We start from the raw sequence: 17,548 nt of genomic DNA on the forward strand, positions 1-17,548 counted from the left end.
CGATTTGTCCTCTTTTGAACTCTGGTATGTCACACATAATGTTGTGTGCATTGCAATATTTTGAGCAAAACTGCAAAACTGCAAAAATCTTACCCTGCTAAATGAACCTTCACACTCTGCTCTTACTGGTGCAATAATGTGCAATTAATGAAGATTGGCCACAAGGCTGCTCCAATATCGCCATTGTGGTGGAAAATAATGACAGGAAGAAAGAAATTTTCAGAGTCTCTGAGTCTTGATCAGAATGAGTAACAAGATTTATTGAGAAGACACACGTATGAATACAGAGTGATCTCCTGCCTTGCAAGAGTGCCACGCTCTCTTTATACCCCACCCTTACTATCTTGCTTCCCAATTATGGGCACAGTGCCACCATTGTGACACGTCAACTTCTTCTGACAGATGGTATGACATAATCCCTTAGTGGGCATATCAGGCTGGTTCTCAAAACATTGCAAGCAGAAAGGAAGATGACCCTGGCGCCAGAATTTGTAGAACAACTGTGACGTGCATTCCTTAACACATACACATAGACACACACTGCTGGCGCCAGATAGAGAAAACTCTTACTCAGCATTTCAAAAAAGCTCACTGAGGGTAGAATGTTCACAGTACACATTATCATCGCATAGAACAAAAAGTAATATCATTAATAGTCGTCATTGTTTATGAATCATCACACGTCATTGATTATGAATCATTTCAATAAACACCTTCCATCACATTTAAGGGTGGGGTATAAAGAGAGCGTGGCACTCTTGCAAGGCAGGAGATCACTCTGTATTCATACGTGTGTCTTCTCAATAAATCTTGTTACTCATTCTGATCAAGACTCAGAGACTCTGAAAATTTCTTTCTTCCTGTCATTATTTTCCACCACAATTTGGCGTCACGAACAGGATGAGCATGGTCTTGCGGCGGAGGGGGAGAGACTAGCACCTGCCGAGGACGCTCTCCAGCAAAACAGCTGGGCCCCAGAAGCAAGGGAAAATTCCACAGAATAAAGGACAAGTACCGCGGGGGTAAGTGCGGCCTCTCCCCCCCATTCGCAAATCCAGGCCTCATCGACAAACATTGGTGGTGAGTGACAGGTTAACTAATTTACTCATTAAGGAAATTTTAAATGTAAACAATTGTTCTTAAATTAATTTACTCCCCTCCATCCTTCCTTCAGCACTCCGCCCTGGACAGTGTATAGTTACATGACGGTGTACAAGACTAGCCTGGTCATAGCGAGGCCTTTATTGATGTATGTAAATATATCTTTGAAGTTAAAGAGAAGACTAGCCTGGTCATAGCGAGGCCTCTATTGATAGACGTGTCATTAGAGTAATAGGTCCCGGGACCGTGGGGAGGAGTGCATAAATAATACTATAATAGTACAGGGTACTGATTGTGTATTAAGCAGGGATAGAAGAAGGAAGGTGAGACGTGATTATTGGGGCTAAATTACTCTGAGTCATTAAAATCGAATGAGAGAACAAAATGGGATCCCAAGTAACTAAAGAATTGAAATTTAATCCAAAAATTCATGACGCAGCTCTTTTCAATCAAATGAGCCAAGACTATATGTGTATGTCTGTGCGTGTGTGTGTTTATGTAGTGTTGTTCAAAAGTTTGGAATCATTAACATATAAACCCAATATACATATATTAAAGTAGGGCAGAATATTGAGCCATACTGGTACTGTTCAATGTAACATGTTTCATTATCTTTATGGAGAATGCTGTAGAATTCTGAGGATGACAGTTTAGTGAATATGTGAGACAGCTTCATGTTTGAGTAGTAGTGATGAGTTATGTACAAATGTCCACATTGTGAAAGTCATCCCTGATTGAAACAGAAAAGAGATGAGGATTCCAGGCTTTTGAGACAGTGTGTGTGTGTGTGTTTCTGTGTGTGTTGAATAAAGCAGTGAGAGAGATAGACAAAACATCTCTTCTCTGCTATCTTCTATCACATTTGGTGTGTGTGTGTGTGTGTGTGTGTCTGTGCGTGTGTGTAAGTGTGTATGTTTCTAACATTTGTCTAACTCTGATATTCTATAAGCTAATCTAATGATGAATATAATGTGTGTGTGGCTGTGTCAGAATCGCTCCCTATTCCAGAAATAGTGCACTATATAGTGTATAAACCATTTTTGCAATACTGTTTAAAACCGCAGCAGTACATTCTGTTCCCTATATAGTTCACTATGAAAAACCTAATGCATCACAAAATTTAGAAATTCCAAAATATACTATAATGCAATGCAGTGCTGTTGTATTAGACGTCCTCAGAGCAGGACAAATATGCTTTATTGTTTGGTTGTTCCATAATTCGTTTAGTAAATAGAAAATGCTACATAGTGAAAGAGTTAATGAGTGAGCCATTCTGAACACAGCTTCTGTCTTCATGTGGTTTAGGCCTTTTCTATTATTATTCTTTTTTTTATTGAGACTGATTTCAGCTCAGTCTCAGCTGAATGAGATTTAAAGAATACACATATCTAATTTCTCTAGTGGTTCTCATGTATCTCAGTTTATGCTGATCTTTTGATTCTCTTAATGAGGATGGTAGATTTTAGAAACCAGTAAGGAAAGATCTTACTTTCTTTGGAAAGCTTTAATTTGACAAACTTAATATTGTATCTATTACGAGCTGCAGTGAATTGGGTCTCTCTTTCTGACTTTTAAACAAGGAGACATCAGATGTTTTAAAAAAAAAAAAAAAAAATGGAGCTTTTTGTTTTGCTTTCCATATGTTTTCTATTTCTCGCAATGAAGAACTTGCTTGCATATTTTTGGCTATATTTTGAGTCCCCATCAGAGCACAACAATATAATGTTAATGTTTATACAGTTTAGAAATATCAAGCATCGTTTGGCTGGAAATAATTTTTGTTTTAGTTATTTCATGAGGCTAAACAATTTTTAACCATGTTAGAATTCCTTTCAGGATTTCTTTTTTTTTTATTATTTTTTTCTTTTAAGGTTTTTTTTTTGGAGGGATTTTTCTCTTTTGACTGATTGTTGCTCAGTGCTGTTTTCTGGGTGTTTGAGAAGGCGGGGGTGGTGCTCATCACAGGAGTTTTGACCCTCAGAGACAGGGTCCTCTGCAACAGTACTGTGAACATCATCTGAACCAGAGCACTTCATGAGGAGAGTCTCAGATGAGAGACTGTGTTTGGTCCAGCTGTCGGTCGATGGCTGGACTGCGTCTTCACCGGACCTGCTGTGATTGAAATGTTACAGCACTGGTCCAGGAAACTGGTTTCAGATCTGGAAGAACTGAGCGATCAGAGACCGCTTCAGACAGCACCTGCTCAACCATCAACACCACCCACCCCCAGCAGCCAATCAGCCCAGTGGATCCACCCCTCAGCCTGACCCAGCAAACATGCGACGTCAGAGAGACGTTCAAATTATGTCTGTATCACGTCGGTCAGTCCAGACCCACTTTTGCACGTCTGGTGGACGTACAAAATAGGTTCAATATCTGAACGTCTGACTAGGACCTCAACTGGACGTCATTGGACGTGCAAGACGCGTGCACTATCTGAACGTCTAAGTAGGACCTCAACTGGACGTCATTGGACGTGCAAGACGCGTGCACTATCTGAACGTCTTAGTAGGACCTCAACTGGACGTCATTGGACGTGCAAGACGCGTGCACTATCTGAACGTCTGAGTAGGACCTCAACTGGACGTCATTGGACGTGCAAGACGCGTGCACTATCTGAACGTCTGAGTAGGACCTCAACTGGACGTCATTGGACGTGCAAGATGCGTGCACTATCTGAACGTCTAAGTAGGACCTCAACTGGACGTCATTGGACGTGCAAGACGCGTGCACTATCTGAACGTCTAAGTAGGACCTCAACTGGACGTCATTGGACGTGCAAGACGCGTGCACTATCTGAACGTCTGAGTAGGACAGCTGTTGGACGTCAGAAGACGTGCAGGATGGGTCCACTATCTGACTGCTGGAATATTTGATTAAAATCAACTAATCAAGTCCACTGGATGTTATCTGGAGGTCCTACAAACGTCCTGGATGTTATCTGGAGGTCCTATATACGTCTCCTCAGAGTCCGGATGTTATTTCGTGGTCCTATGCTATTATTGTAGCTTAAAAATTAAACACAAAATGTGATGATGCAAAAACGTTTATTGTAACAATAATAAAACATGAAACTGTGAAGAAAACTGTGATGAACTGATCTTGAACGTGTGGTGGTTCAGGGTCTGATCTAAAACAGAGATAAATCTGTCTCTCTAAACAACAGTTTTATATTTTTTGGTTTGTTTGTGTTAAAATAAATTAATTTAAGTCCATCTCAGAGTAATATTAATTTTTTTTTGATGAAATGACACATAAAATCATGTTTGCGCGCTGTGTGCGCTATGGAGTTTGGACCTTTTATTTTGGTGACAGCGCAACACATCCTGACGGACTGGCATGCCCCTCCCCCAGCCATTAGGAGACCAATCAGGGCAAATTACGTATCAGTGTTTTCGTCTGAGGGTGGACTATTGGTTGAAATAGGTGTCAATCACTTTTGTGACGCTGGAGAAAGGCTATGACCTGATTTGATTGGACAGCCCTGAACACCAGCGTGACCCAGCGCTCACGCCATTGGTTCAAAAGACGATCACTCAAGAAAAATAGTGGTTTGTGGACCAATAAAAACCACAGAATCTAGAAGAGGACAGCCTTAGCTTTGGATTCACGTACAACTTTATGTAAAACATCACGTTGTGTGGTCGGAGCTTGAGAATATTACGTTGCTGCCTCGCTGAAACTAAACGCGTGTTTGTGAGGAGGAGTGAGCAGGCGAATAAAGGACTTTATGGATATTTTTTCTGCGGTTCAGTGCTGTATTGTGGATGCTGTGATAGTAAGTGAATTTTCTATAATATAATCTGATGTTATTTTATACACTAATAATATTTTATAAGGCTATTTTGTCGGGGAGGCGTGTTCCTCATGTAAACACTGTGAAAAAACAGGCTGTATTCAGTTGGAGATTTCTGGCAACTGGTTTCATGTAGATGGCTGTAAATTTGCATGCAGGTAGTTAAAGTAGTACTAATGAATATGAGTCGGTTAGTTGGTCGGTGTGTTTAGAACTTTTGACGATATTAAGCATTCTAATTTACATAGTCAGTACGGGCCCGCCGGCGGGCCCGCTAGAGGGCGCTGCAGTAAGTAGAGGGAGCAGGATCAAAGGGGCGGGACTTAGAGCGTGGCTTAGGCAGACAACGGGATGCAGTTCTCAGTTTAATCTGAGAACTCAACCGGAGCTCACCGTCTCTCCGAGTCTCTTTGTATCCTGTGTTCAGGTGGGATAATATATGAAACTGTACGTGCTGATGACTGATTGTGTATATGTGTGTATTTTAGACGGATTTAAAGTGGAGAAAATAAGCCGCCATGGCATCGTGTGTGATGAATACCCAGTCTCTGTTAGCCTTAACTACTGTGGCCTGCTAACCGCGCGCGTGGTCAGCGCTACTCTCTACGGGGGTCCCGCTAGCATTAGCTCGCATTTACTAGCCTCCGCTTAGCATTAGCTCGCATTTACTAACCTCCGCTTAGCATTAGCTCGCATTTACTAGCCTCCGCTTAGCATTAGCTACCCACTTTCGGTCACCATGTGCTCGTTCGCCGCCATTTTGCGCGCGTATGAAAGCTGCGCTTACTCAGTGCCTGGCTGGCGCTAGTACCATGACACTCGAGCTAGCCTCCGCTCACATTTAACTTACTAGTCTCCGCTTAGCGTTAGCTCGCATTTACTAGCCTCCGCTTAGCATTAGCTCGCATTTAATAACCTCCGCTTAGCATTAGCTCGCATTTACTAACCTCTGCTAGCATTAGCTCGCATTTCGCGCGCGTATGAAAGCTGCTCTAACTCAATGCCTGGCTGGCACTAGTACCATGACACTCGAGCTAGCCTCCGCTAGCATTAGCTACCCACTTTCGGTCGCCATGTGCTCGTTCGCCGCCATTTCGCGCGCGTATGAAAGCTGCGCTTACTCAGTGCCTGGCTGGCGCTAGTACCATGACACTCGAGCTAGCCTCCGCTCACATTTAACTTACTAGTCTCCGCTTAGCGTTAGCTCGCATTTACTAGCCTCCGCTTAGCATTAGCTCGCATTTAATAACCTCCGCTTAGCATTAGCTCGCATTTACTAACCTCTGCTAGCATTAGCTCGCATTTACTAACCTCTGCTAGCATTAGCTCGCATTTCGCGCGCGTATGAAAGCTGCTCTAACTCAATGCCTGGCTGGCACTAGTACCATGACACTCGAGCTAGCCTCCGCTAGCATTAGCTACCCACTTTCGGTCACCATGTGCTCGTTCGCCGCCATTTTGCGCGCGTATGAAAGCTGCGCTTACTCAGTGCCTGGCTGGCGCTAGTACCATGACACTCGAGCTAGCCTCCGCTCACATTTAACTTACTAGTCTCCGCTTAGCGTTAGCTCGCATTTACTAGCCTCCGCTTAGCATTAGCTCGCATTTAATAACCTCCGCTTAGCATTAGCTCGCATTTACTAACCTCTGCTAGCATTAGCTCGCATTTACTAACCTCTGCTAGCATTAGCTCGCATTTACTAACCTCTGCTAGCATTAGCTCGCATTTCCCGCGCGTATGAAAGCTGCTCTAACTCAATGCCTGGCTGGCACTAGTACCATGACACTCGAGCTAGCCTCCGCTAGCATTAGCTACCCACTTTCGGTCGCCATGTGCTCGTTCGCCTCCATTTCGCGCGTTAGAGAGCCATACTAGTCACTCCGACTCAGTAAACAACCAGTAGAAAGGTAAAGAGCTATAAGTTAATTAAAATTATATACATATGCTATTTTGGGTCACTGAGCTCAATAAGTGCTTACTAAAGAGCCCAGTTTAATTAATTTTTTGAGTGAAATGCCTGTTTAGCCCTGTTAAAATTAAGCTTTTTGACCATTTTGATCCATGCCTACTTCAACAGCTGCCTACATAGTCACTGCCTACTTAGACAGCTCACTAGGTTTTAGAGACACACCCATCTCAAAATGGAGTAAATCAATTAAAATAAATTACTTTAATTGAAAATTTTACCACATTGATTTGAAACCCATTCAGAATCACACTCTGGGTCCTAACAAAATATATTGTTTTGCAGATGGCTTATTTAAAAGCGTGGCGCAAACGGAAAGCAGAAATGGATCGGCTCCTGCATTCTGACAGTGATAGTGACCTTGAAAGTCAGGGATCAGTGACCGATAGATCAAACAGTGATAACCAGACTGGCAATGCAATCAGTGTTGAAAGAATTAATTCGTCAACTGACAGTTTGACAACAGACGAATCAGACTTTGACACAGATGTGGAGTATGTGTCTTCTGATTCAGAAAAAGAAGTCCTAAATGATGAAACTGAATCGGATTTGCCCAGTTTAGAAGAAAACTTAAGGCAATGGGCTACAAAAAACAGAACCACACAAAGATCCTTAAATGAGTTGTTGACAATTTTAAGAAAGGAGGGACACATTCTACCAAAAGATGCAAGGACACTGCTTGCTACACCACGAGCCCAATCTGAGCAGAAATGTGGTGGGCAATACATTTATTATGGATTAGAGAAGGGGATTTGCTGTTCACTGAGTCAGACAATGGCTTTACGACATGATGATACCATAAACCTCAGCATCAACATCGATGGTGTCCCACTCTTCAAAAGCAGCAAAGTCCAGTTCTGGCCAATTCTGGCCAAATTTCACAATTTTGAGCCATTTGTGGTAGCGCTCTTTTGTGGGGACAAGAAACCATATCCTCTTGAGGAATATCTTGATGACTTTCTAACCGAGTATAAACATCTCAGAGAAAATGGGATAATTTTTGAAGAGAAGTCCTACAGTGTCTATATTGAAGCAGTGATCTGTGACGCTCCAGCAAGGGCTTATCTTAAGCGCATTAAAAATCATAATGCCTACTACAGTTGCGAGAGGTGCATCAGCAAAGGTGTTTACATTGCAAGAAGAATGGTGTTCAATGAACTGGAATGTTCCTTGCGAACAGATCAAGCTTTCAGTGCAGTAGAATACAAGGACCATCAAACTGGTGCCAGTCCCTTTATTGCTGCAGGAATTTCTTGTGTCAAGTCAATTGTCCTAGACTATATGCATATGGTTAACTTGGGAGTAGTTAGACGGATGTTAATTTTCTTGACTAGGGGCCCAAAACTTTGCCGCTTATCTGTAAGGCAAAAGGAAAAAGTATCACAAAAGCTGAACCACCTGAGAGGAAAGATGCCTAGTGAATTTGCTCGACAGCCACGGAGTCTGGCAGAGCTGGACAGGTGGAAGGCTACAGAGTTTCGCCAGTTTTTGTTGTACACAGGACCAGTTGTACTAAAGGATGTGTTGTCTCCCCAAAGATACTACCATTTTCTATCTTTGACAGTAGCTATGTCATTAATGTTGGAGTCAGATGAGAGCACTCGCAATGCATACCTTGCATATGCCCATAAACTCATGACACACTTTGTCATGCGCTGTCCTGCCCTGTACGGAAAGTATTTTTCTGTGTACAATGTTCATGGGCTGATTCACCTTCATGAGGATGTTCGCCACTTCAATTGCTCATTGAATGATATATCTTGTTTTCCTTTTGAAAACCATCTCCAAAAAATCAAGAAACATGTACGGAATGGGAAAAATCCACTAGCACAGGTGACCAGGCGATTATCAGAGATTGAATATGCAAACACCAAAAGAAGGAAAACACAGCCTGAAACACAGCCTCACATGTTTGTTTCTACAAAAGAAAAGGACAGTTGTTTTCTCTTGCGAGACGAAAGATATGCTTTCATCAGGGAAAGAAGAGGAGATGGCACTGTGGTATGTGATGTCCTGCACCAGCAGTACACCTCACCGTTGTTTGAAAAGCCATGCAACTCCAAACTTCTGAATATAGTGTACACAAGTAATAGGCAGGGTAGGATGAAAAGACGACAACTGATTGAAACAGATTTGCTCCGCAAGGTGGCCTGCCTTCCTCATGAAAATGGTGGCTATGTCCTCATACCGCTCCTCCATGGTATAGAACACAAGATTTAAAGGTTGGTTTTTATTATTAATTATTCAGTTATTACTTATTATGAGGATTAGGGTATGATAAAGTAATAGTAGTATCTTAACTGGGCGGCACGGTTGTGTAGTGGTTAGCACTGTCGCCTCACAGCAAGAAGATCTGATCCAGGCTGTTCTGTGTGGAGTTTGCATGTTCTCCCCATGCTTGATTGGGTTTCCTACAGGTACTCTGGTGTACTCCGCATTTGCCCGATAACACTGGGATTGGCTCCAGGCCCCCCCGCGACCTCAACTACTGGGATAAAGTAGAATTGTTGTGGAATATCTTAGTTGCAATTTCATACAGAATTGGTGTGGAAACAAGCTAACTCTTTATGAATGTGCTTTTGTTTTGCAGGTCATGTATGCCCGGGCTGTGTGGCTGGAGCATGGAAAGGAGGTGGAGGGGACTGCCCCAGACAACTGGATTGATGTCGACAACAAAACTATTAGATGGCCAAAAATGAGAGAAAAGGCAGCTTTCTACAATCAGCACCCCCCTCAGGATGACTGGATGACATTCACTTTGGTGAAACGTAAAATGACCTCCGGTAAGTTATTTTTTAAATCAGTTGCCTAATAAGGTGCCTCACTCGTAAAAAATTACATTTTAAGGCAAAGAAAAACAGCAAATGCTAGTAGTAGTCATTTTTATTGTATTTGTGTTTTCTGTGACTTTAGTCTCGTTGAATCATTTTGCTCATTGAATGATATCTTGTTTTCCTTTTGAAAACCATCTCCAAAAAGTCAAGAAACGTACAGAGTGGGAAAAATTTGTATTTTCTGTGACTTTAATCTTACAGTTAACATTGATGAATGCAATGAATATAACATGACGAGCCATGTTGAAGAAGAACAGGAAAATGAGCAAGTAGTGAAGAGGAAAAAGGCCAAACGCAAGTTTGATGACTATATTCTTGGTATGCATCTAGAATTGTTGAATCTGTCCTGAGTATCAAATTCTCTTTAATGAATATATTTAGGTAGAGCTGGGCGATAAATCGATTGTATCAATTAATTTGAGTTTACAGTTAAGGACGATGTGTTTTTTTGGAAAATCGATTTTCTCCGTTTTTTAACTTCCGCTACCTACGCTCGCTTTGTGCACCCGTATTCAGAGCGACCCTCCGCCTGCGCGCTGTCGCCACACACACACACAAAAATCACACACAAAACAGATATCTGGCTAAAAATAAATCCTACCGTTTGTAAAAAAAACTGCAGTGTCCTCTCTCCCCGGTGAGGAAAACACTCAATAATAAAATCGAAGATTTTTTTTTGAGGCCATATCGCCCAGCTCTATATTTAGGTCACTTTTTAAAAAGGGTCATTAACACATGTTATAAAATGTTGATTTGTACAATTACAGAATCTGACTATCTAGACGAGGAAGAGGAGACCATGACAGGTATGTATTTCATACATGATCAGTCTTTATAAATGTGTATATTGTTTTAAAGTGAAGGTTAGTTACAAGGTTAGTACTCATTATTTAAATGAGTGATACTTCCATTCATTTTATTTATTGAATCTGTCCAGATGCCTTTGTAAAGGCACCCTCCTTTCCTGTTCCACCAACAAAGTCCATTCAGATGGGGTCTGCTGGATGTAACAAAAAGTTTACTGCTAGTAAGTATCCATCACATAAAACTATTTTTAATTTATGTACATAACTTGTTCATGCATAATCATAACATGAAGTTGGTTACAGCATGTGATCATTTACAAATGTCCGTTTTCAGACCCTGGACATCCAAATGTAAACAACACCAGCCAGCTGGGGGGCTCAGAATCTGACCAGTGCGGTCACAGCAGTGGATCCAGGCACAGCGACAGGTCCCACCACAACAGCCAGTCCAGGTACATTGACGGGTCCCATCACAGCAGCCAGTCCAGGCACAGCAGCCAGTCCAGGCACAGCGACAGGTCCAGGCACAGCAGCCAGTCCAGGCACAGCGACAGGTCCAGGCACAGCGACAGGTCCAGGCACAGCAGCCAGTCCAGGCACAGCGACAGGTCCAGGCACAGCGACAGGTCCAGGCACAGCGACAGGTCCAGGCACAGCGACAGGTCCAGGCACAGCGACAGGTCCAGGCACAGCGACAGGTCCAGGCTGAGCAACAGGTCACATCATAGTAGACAGTCCAAGCACAACAGTGGGTCTAGGCACATCGACCAGCATAGACACAGCAAATTGTCTAGTGACGGCAGCAGGTCTCAACACAGCAAGCATTCCAGACAGGGTGACTTGTACAAGAACTGTAAGTATTTATCAGAACCCAGCATTAATGTTCTAAATAGGCCTGTCACGATAACAACATTTTCAGAGCTGCTGAAATCTAGCTGCGGTCCAATTCTCATGTAAACAAACTCACACAGAAACCACATGGTCATTATCGATCTCTGCAAAAATGATCGCGGTTAAAAACATTATCGTACGATAAGTTGATAACGTAATTATCGCGACAGGCCTAGTTCTAAAGTAGCAGATGAGTTTCATCTTTTGAACAACTGGTTTTATGTTTAACATGCAGAGTGATTACACTCTAAGAGGTTACGTTATGGCTTTAAATTTTAATTTTCTGTAAAAAAAAAAGTGTTCTATTAATATAAATTGATCAAGCATTAAACAAACAAGTTCTTGAAAAATTTCCCAGATTCTGAAAGTGCTCAAATGCCGATTTCAATAAACTCTTGGAGGTCTTCCGAGCAGAGTGACCGGTTTTCTGCTCTTTGTAAGGTCTACATTGTGCTTCTGTACATTAATCGATCAATTAATTAACTGTTTGACTTGCACTATCTTTCAGATTATGATGCTGTTCAAACGCCAGTCTCAAGATCCTCTGGCAGATCATTCTCCCAGCAAAGTCCGAGGTCTTCTGCAAATGTATCCAGTGCTAGGTCTCAGATGGAAGGACACTTAAGATTTCCACTGTCCACAGCGAGTAAGTGCTAAGTAGTTAATGTTAGGCTTTAGCTCAGCTGTACACTGTAACACCTTCTTACAAAAAAATATCTGTTTCCATGTCAGCCAGGGAAAATAAACCCACAGAAAGTCTCAACCTAGTTCTGGCAGAAACTGCCACCATCTCCTGTGTCTAGTTTCATGCCCAGAACTAGGTTGAGTCTTTCTGTGGGTTTATTTTCTCTGGCTGTCATGGAAACGGATATATTGATGGCAAAGGGGTCAGCAGTTATGAATAACCACTCCCACCCACTCCATAAACTTCACAAAGCCTTGTCTTGTCTTGCTGTCCTAGTGTCTGATTGTTTTAACCTACACTCTTCCTTGCACCAAGCAGTGATGTCAGACTACCTCTTTTACTTTTCTAGACAACTTGTTAGTATGTCCAAAGAAGCACTTTGACACCACAGATTGGGAGGCAGCACGGTGAAAAAAGTTTTAGGGCAATAAAAGGATCATGTGTGTAGTTGCTTATCATTGTCTTAGCTGACTAGGTAGACTTGTATATTAATGAAGGTTGCTCTTACTCTTCAATTAAATGTTATGGAAAGGATTGCTATGTGCTGTTCTGTCATGTGAGATGATCCGTTATTTTTTTTTACCTCATATTTGTGCCCAAATTCTACCTTTGTTTAACCCAGCCACAGGCAAAACACACCTGATGTTAACACCATAGTGAATGAGCCTCACTATTGACTTTCTGGATGGAAATGGAGGAGGGATAGTGGATTGGGGTGAAGGCTTAGAGGTGGAGGGACGAAAACATGAATGCAAGCACAAACGTGTCTCTTTGTTTTCAGAGTTTCAGAAAAAAGTCTTGGCCAAATTGGTGGATATCCACTTAGAGGTCAGAAGGGTGGGAAGAAGTGAGCCTACACTTTCATCTGCCAATATAAAGCAGCTGGAGACAATGGAGGAGTTTGAGAGGGAGGAGGAATGCCTCAAGGACAAGCCAACCTTTGAATCCCTGGTATGATTTGCAAGTGATATATGTTGTGTGTCATTTATCAGTATTATTTGGGTATATGTCAGTAAAAATGTTATATAGCTACTGTTCTTTCAACATTGACAGTAATTTCACCCTTTCATTTCAAGGTGTTACAACTTGCAAGAATTGGTGGGAAAGATGTAAGAGACTGTGTCCACAAAATTCTTGACAGGTATTTTCCACAGTATGAAACACATACAATATACACATATATACACATACAAAGAGTCAGACATTGTTACAATTCTTGTGACAGTTCGCCAATAGTAGCCTTGGGCCGATAAACAATATTATCGAATCGCGATAATTTAAGCTAGTGACAATATTAAGCGCATTATCGTCCATGCCATATCCATGTGTCTTCTACCACTGTTCCCTTATTTTAACCACGTTGAACAAGCAATTTAATTTATGGTACATCTGTAGCAACAAAAAAAAAAACAAATAGGGAATGCAGAAAACTTTTGTTAAAGAAGCAATAATTTAATAAAATAATACAAACAATAAAAATAAAGAAATTATTAAATAAAGAAATAAATAATAATTAGGAATAAATTAACAAACAAAACCTAAAACAAAACAGCAATAATACTAATAGACTACTACTACTAGGTAAATAGCTAACTCACTGACTAGGTAAATAGCTAACTCACTGACTAGGTAAATAGCTAACTCACTAACTTACTGAATAGGTAACTAGCGTTAGCTAACTCACTGACTAGGTAAATAGCTAACTCACTGACTAGGTAAATAGCTAACTCACTGACTAGGTAAATAGCTAACTGACTGAATAGGTAAATAGCTAACTGACTGAATAGGTAAATAGCTAACTGACTGAATAGGTAAATAGCTAACTGACTGAATAGGTAAATAGCTAACTGACTGAATAGGTAAATAGCTAACTCACTGAATAGGTAAATAGCTAACTCACTGAATAGGTAAATAGCTAACTCACTGAATAGGTAAATAGCTGACTGACTAGCTCATTGAATAAGTAAATAGCTAATAGCGTTTGGGAGAGCGCTGGAAGCTGCAGGCGAGGTGGGCGTGGTCAGTGTCAGACGAGGGTTCAGGCAGAGCCGTACGCTGACCAATGGAGATTCAAGAGGAGCACCTCCTTCTAAGCCACACCCACACCAGTGTGTCAAAAACCCAGGAGCAAAAACCTGAAGCAGAAGCAAGAGAGATTCCAGAAGCAAAAGTCTTTAGTGGCAAAATCCACAAAAACACAAAAATGAAAGCAAAAACTGGCAAAATTCAAACTGAAATAATTTTGTAATAACTGCAAAAAATAATAAAATAACCAAGTATATTTAAAAATATATTTTTGCTATATTTTCTCTTTTGAATTTGCAACATATACTTTTTCCTTTTGATTCTTAAAATTTTGATTGTGGATTATATTTTTTTGCGTAAAACTTTTGGCACAAAATTCACTCCATCTCATTCAAGTCCATCTCACCTGTTAACATACTGCATGCTATATTTTCTATATAGCTGTCCTCAATCTCTGTCACGGAATACTCTTTGCTTGGTCTAAGTCTGGCTTTCTGACAGTAATCTCCACATGATTAACCTAATGGTAGCTAGCAGCAGACCGGCACAAGTAACAGTTTAATAACTGATGTCATGTATGGTATTAGTGTTGCAGAAAGGTACAAAGACACAGATACAAAGGTTTGTGTGTGTGTGTGTGTGTGTGTGTGTGCAGACCAGAAGAGATAGATACTTTATTTATCCCGAACGAAATTTCAATAGTATAAAGCTGCAGACCCGGAGACTGCAGTTTCAGGACCGCAGCTCTAGGACCCTTCGCGACACTGCCACCTAGCGAAATGCATGACTTACTACCTTTTAATATAATATCACCACTTACAGATTTAAAGCTTTATTTCACCCAAATATCACCACTTTAACTAAATACATACAGTTTTAAAGGCTTATTTCTCCCAAATATCACCACGTTAGCTAACTACTTACAGATATAAAGGTTTATCTCACCCAAATATCACCGCTATAAAACTTGATTTACTTTTCGAACTCACATTCCGACTGTAATCCATCGGGTCCACGACCACTTCGCTAGGTGGCAGGGTTGCAAAAATATAGGGTGCTAGAACAAATATACTCACCAGTGCTACAGTTGCTGTAGGTTACATACCCACATGGAGTATCTAAATGGTGCAATACCTGTTTTTTTTCAGGCTCTTCACCAACCAGTTGATGGCAAAGTTCAATATGAAGGGGAAAGGGAAGAAGCATAAACTGCCTCTGGAGACAACAAACATATATGAAGCAATAAGAGGTATTCAGCATTTTCCTGATGTTTTTTTAAATATTTAATAGCATCTTTTTCTATTCATATTTAGTACCTCAACTTTTTCATTATGAACATTTTCTAAATGTAAAGTCAGTGGTTTAGCAAAAATCTCAACTGATTGAATGCTCAATTGATGGAATTTTATTAATGAAAGTTAATGTTTTGTTGAATGAGAATATTAAGCGACAAACTATATTATACAAATGTACATCAGCCTTGACTACTTGATATTATGATGTTAATATAGACTGAAGCAGGGTATATATTACTTTCATTTAAATCCATAGGATAATTAGATATTTGGAAGAAATACCTTATTATTCAAACATCTTAAAGATTTTTGTGTCTGAGTTGTTTTATTTTGTAGTGGCAGATGTATCTATGCGGGTTCTTTCAATTTGTGACTGTATCTCTTAATTGAAAGTCACCATTTTTTGCAGTCTTGTCCCTTTCCAGAATGCACTTTATTGATTTTAAGTTAACTCCATCTAACTTAGTCACATGTATGCTGCTGTGCACCCCATTAATCAACATGGGTCTTTGCAGTATTAGCACTTGATATTTGACAGGGCAAATCTGGATGTTTTCACATACAGAAATGAACATGAATTCTATGATGTGACCACTCTGGTTATCTTTTAATTTTGTTTTAAAAACTCTTGCAGCGGCAGTCATGAAGTGGGATAAAGAAGCTACAGAGGCTGCAATAAAGCATCATGCAGCAGACCATCTTAAACATGCACCTGGGAGGAAGGGAGGAGGAGGACATGTTTGTTTGTAGTTCATTTAAAGTTCCCTGGGACTCTGTTCTGTCACAAGGTGTTGGTGTTTACATTTTGATACATAAATGCAAATTGTTTTCCTAAATCTCATTAAAGATATTTCTCATTTTATAAAATGTGTCATTTTTTTAATAGTCATGCATATCCAATTGTAAGGCTGCACTGAAATCAGTGGTGTTATTAAATACTTGGAACAATAGAGTAGGATGAGACGAACAAAACATGGTTTTCAATAATAAATTCTTAAATATCATAATATTTCATACATGATTTTGAACTGTATCTGATCATAAGCCTGTAAGTGATGTTGAAAAGAAGTCTGAAATGACATTGTTTGAACTTCCACTTTGAACCCTATAAAGACGTTTTTTGGACATCCATAGAAAACGTTTAGACACGTCCAAAAGACGTCAAAGCAACGTCTTTGTTAGACGTTCGAAAGACGTCCACTGAAAAGCCAGAATGAAAGTTTTTGCGACGTCTTTTTTTAACGTCTTTTAAACGTCTATTATTGACGTCCACTGGACGCCAGCAACAGACGTTCAAAAGACGTTAAAAAAAGACGTCGCAAAAACTTTCATTCTGGCTTTTCAGTGGACGTCTTTTGAACGTCTAACAAAGACGTTGCTTTGACGTCTTTTGGACGTGTCTTTGCTCAGTGGGGAGCCAGCAACAGAGACGTGAGACCAGATTTTTTATTTTTATGCCTGTTTACTTTTTTTCCATTAAAAGGAGTGATTTTATTTAATTTTTGATGTTTATGCCTCATGTAGAAAATTTTTGGTTAAACTTTAAATCTGGTGGTGACTCAAATTATGACTGTTTTACCTTTCTTTTTAAGGGAAAAAAGGGAGGTTTTAGCTTTTTTTTGTTTCTCTTTTAAATAGTGTTTCTCATCAAAAAACTTTGATGAATTAAAAATAATATCTAGTTCAGGAAAAAAATGTTTAATTTCATTGTAAACAGTAGCCAAACATGGTTGCTGGGCAGATTAATACATTACAGGCCTATCACACATTGGCCCTCAATTTTCACTGGAAAGTTTTTTTTTTTAGATTTACATTATGTAATTTATGTTGCCTAATGACTATGATTTGTATAAAACATTTTTAATAACAATCATCTCCATTAAGGCTTATGTAAGGGAAGTTGTTTACTGGCTTTTGACCAAATTAATACATATAAACTCAGATGTAGTTGTAACTAGCTAAAGTAACCAAGCATGCTGGCTTAAATAAAATCAACCATTTAAAATCTTATTAATACATCAATGTAGACTATCAACTACAAAAAGAGCTTTGCTTGCTCCAAAAGTTTTTAAAAAATATATATATAGGGTAAGATAGAAATCTTTCTCTTATATGTGCATTAATATTAATGCTAAATTAATTCAATAT

At 40.1% G+C, this 17,548-nt stretch overlaps 1 protein-coding gene across 4 annotated transcripts; it reads left to right on the plus strand.

The window, feature by feature from the left end:
• The first annotated feature begins 4,914 nt into the window (after nt 1–4,914).
• LOC125806207 (uncharacterized) lies at nt 4,915–16,165 on the plus strand. Of its 4 annotated transcripts, none has more exons than XM_049486180.1 (12): nt 4,915–5,324; nt 9,455–9,647; nt 9,900–10,016; nt 10,466–10,504; nt 10,636–10,725; nt 10,839–10,986; nt 11,113–11,357; nt 11,904–12,041; nt 12,862–13,031; nt 13,157–13,221; nt 15,254–15,354; nt 16,035–16,165. In XM_049486180.1, exons 2-12 carry the CDS (start codon nt 9,458–9,460, stop codon nt 16,148–16,150), a joined length of 1,419 nt encoding a protein of 472 aa, XP_049342137.1. In that variant the 5' UTR covers nt 4,915–5,324; nt 9,455–9,457; the 3' UTR covers nt 16,151–16,165. The 4 variants fall into 4 exon arrangements, with proteins under 4 accessions (XP_049342137.1, XP_049342140.1, XP_049342138.1 ...); XM_049486183.1 differs by lacking the exon at nt 4,915–5,324 and having other exon boundaries at nt 9,415–9,647; nt 11,113–11,184; nt 11,221–11,357; XM_049486181.1 differs by lacking the exon at nt 4,915–5,324 and having other exon boundaries at nt 9,415–9,647; nt 11,131–11,357.
• The last annotated feature ends 1,383 nt before the right edge of the window (nt 16,166–17,548 follow it).

This window comes from Astyanax mexicanus, chromosome 12, assembly GCF_023375975.1.
Source record: "Astyanax mexicanus isolate ESR-SI-001 chromosome 12, AstMex3_surface, whole genome shotgun sequence".
In the NCBI taxonomy this organism is placed as follows: domain Eukaryota; kingdom Metazoa; phylum Chordata; class Actinopteri; order Characiformes; family Acestrorhamphidae; genus Astyanax; species Astyanax mexicanus.

Excerpts from the sequence above, each read along its gene's own strand:
- LOC125806207 (XM_049486180.1), top strand. The coding sequence starts at position 9,458 with ATGTATGCCCGGGCTGTGTGGCTGGAGCATGGAAAGGAGGTGGAGGGG. Across the intron at positions 9,648-9,899 it reads GAAACGTAAAATGACCTCCG|TTAACATTGATGAATGCAAT; the intron begins GTAAGTTATTTT and ends TTAATCTTACAG. Across the intron at positions 12,042-12,861 it reads ATTTCCACTGTCCACAGCGA|AGTTTCAGAAAAAAGTCTTG; the intron begins GTAAGTGCTAAG and ends CTTTGTTTTCAG.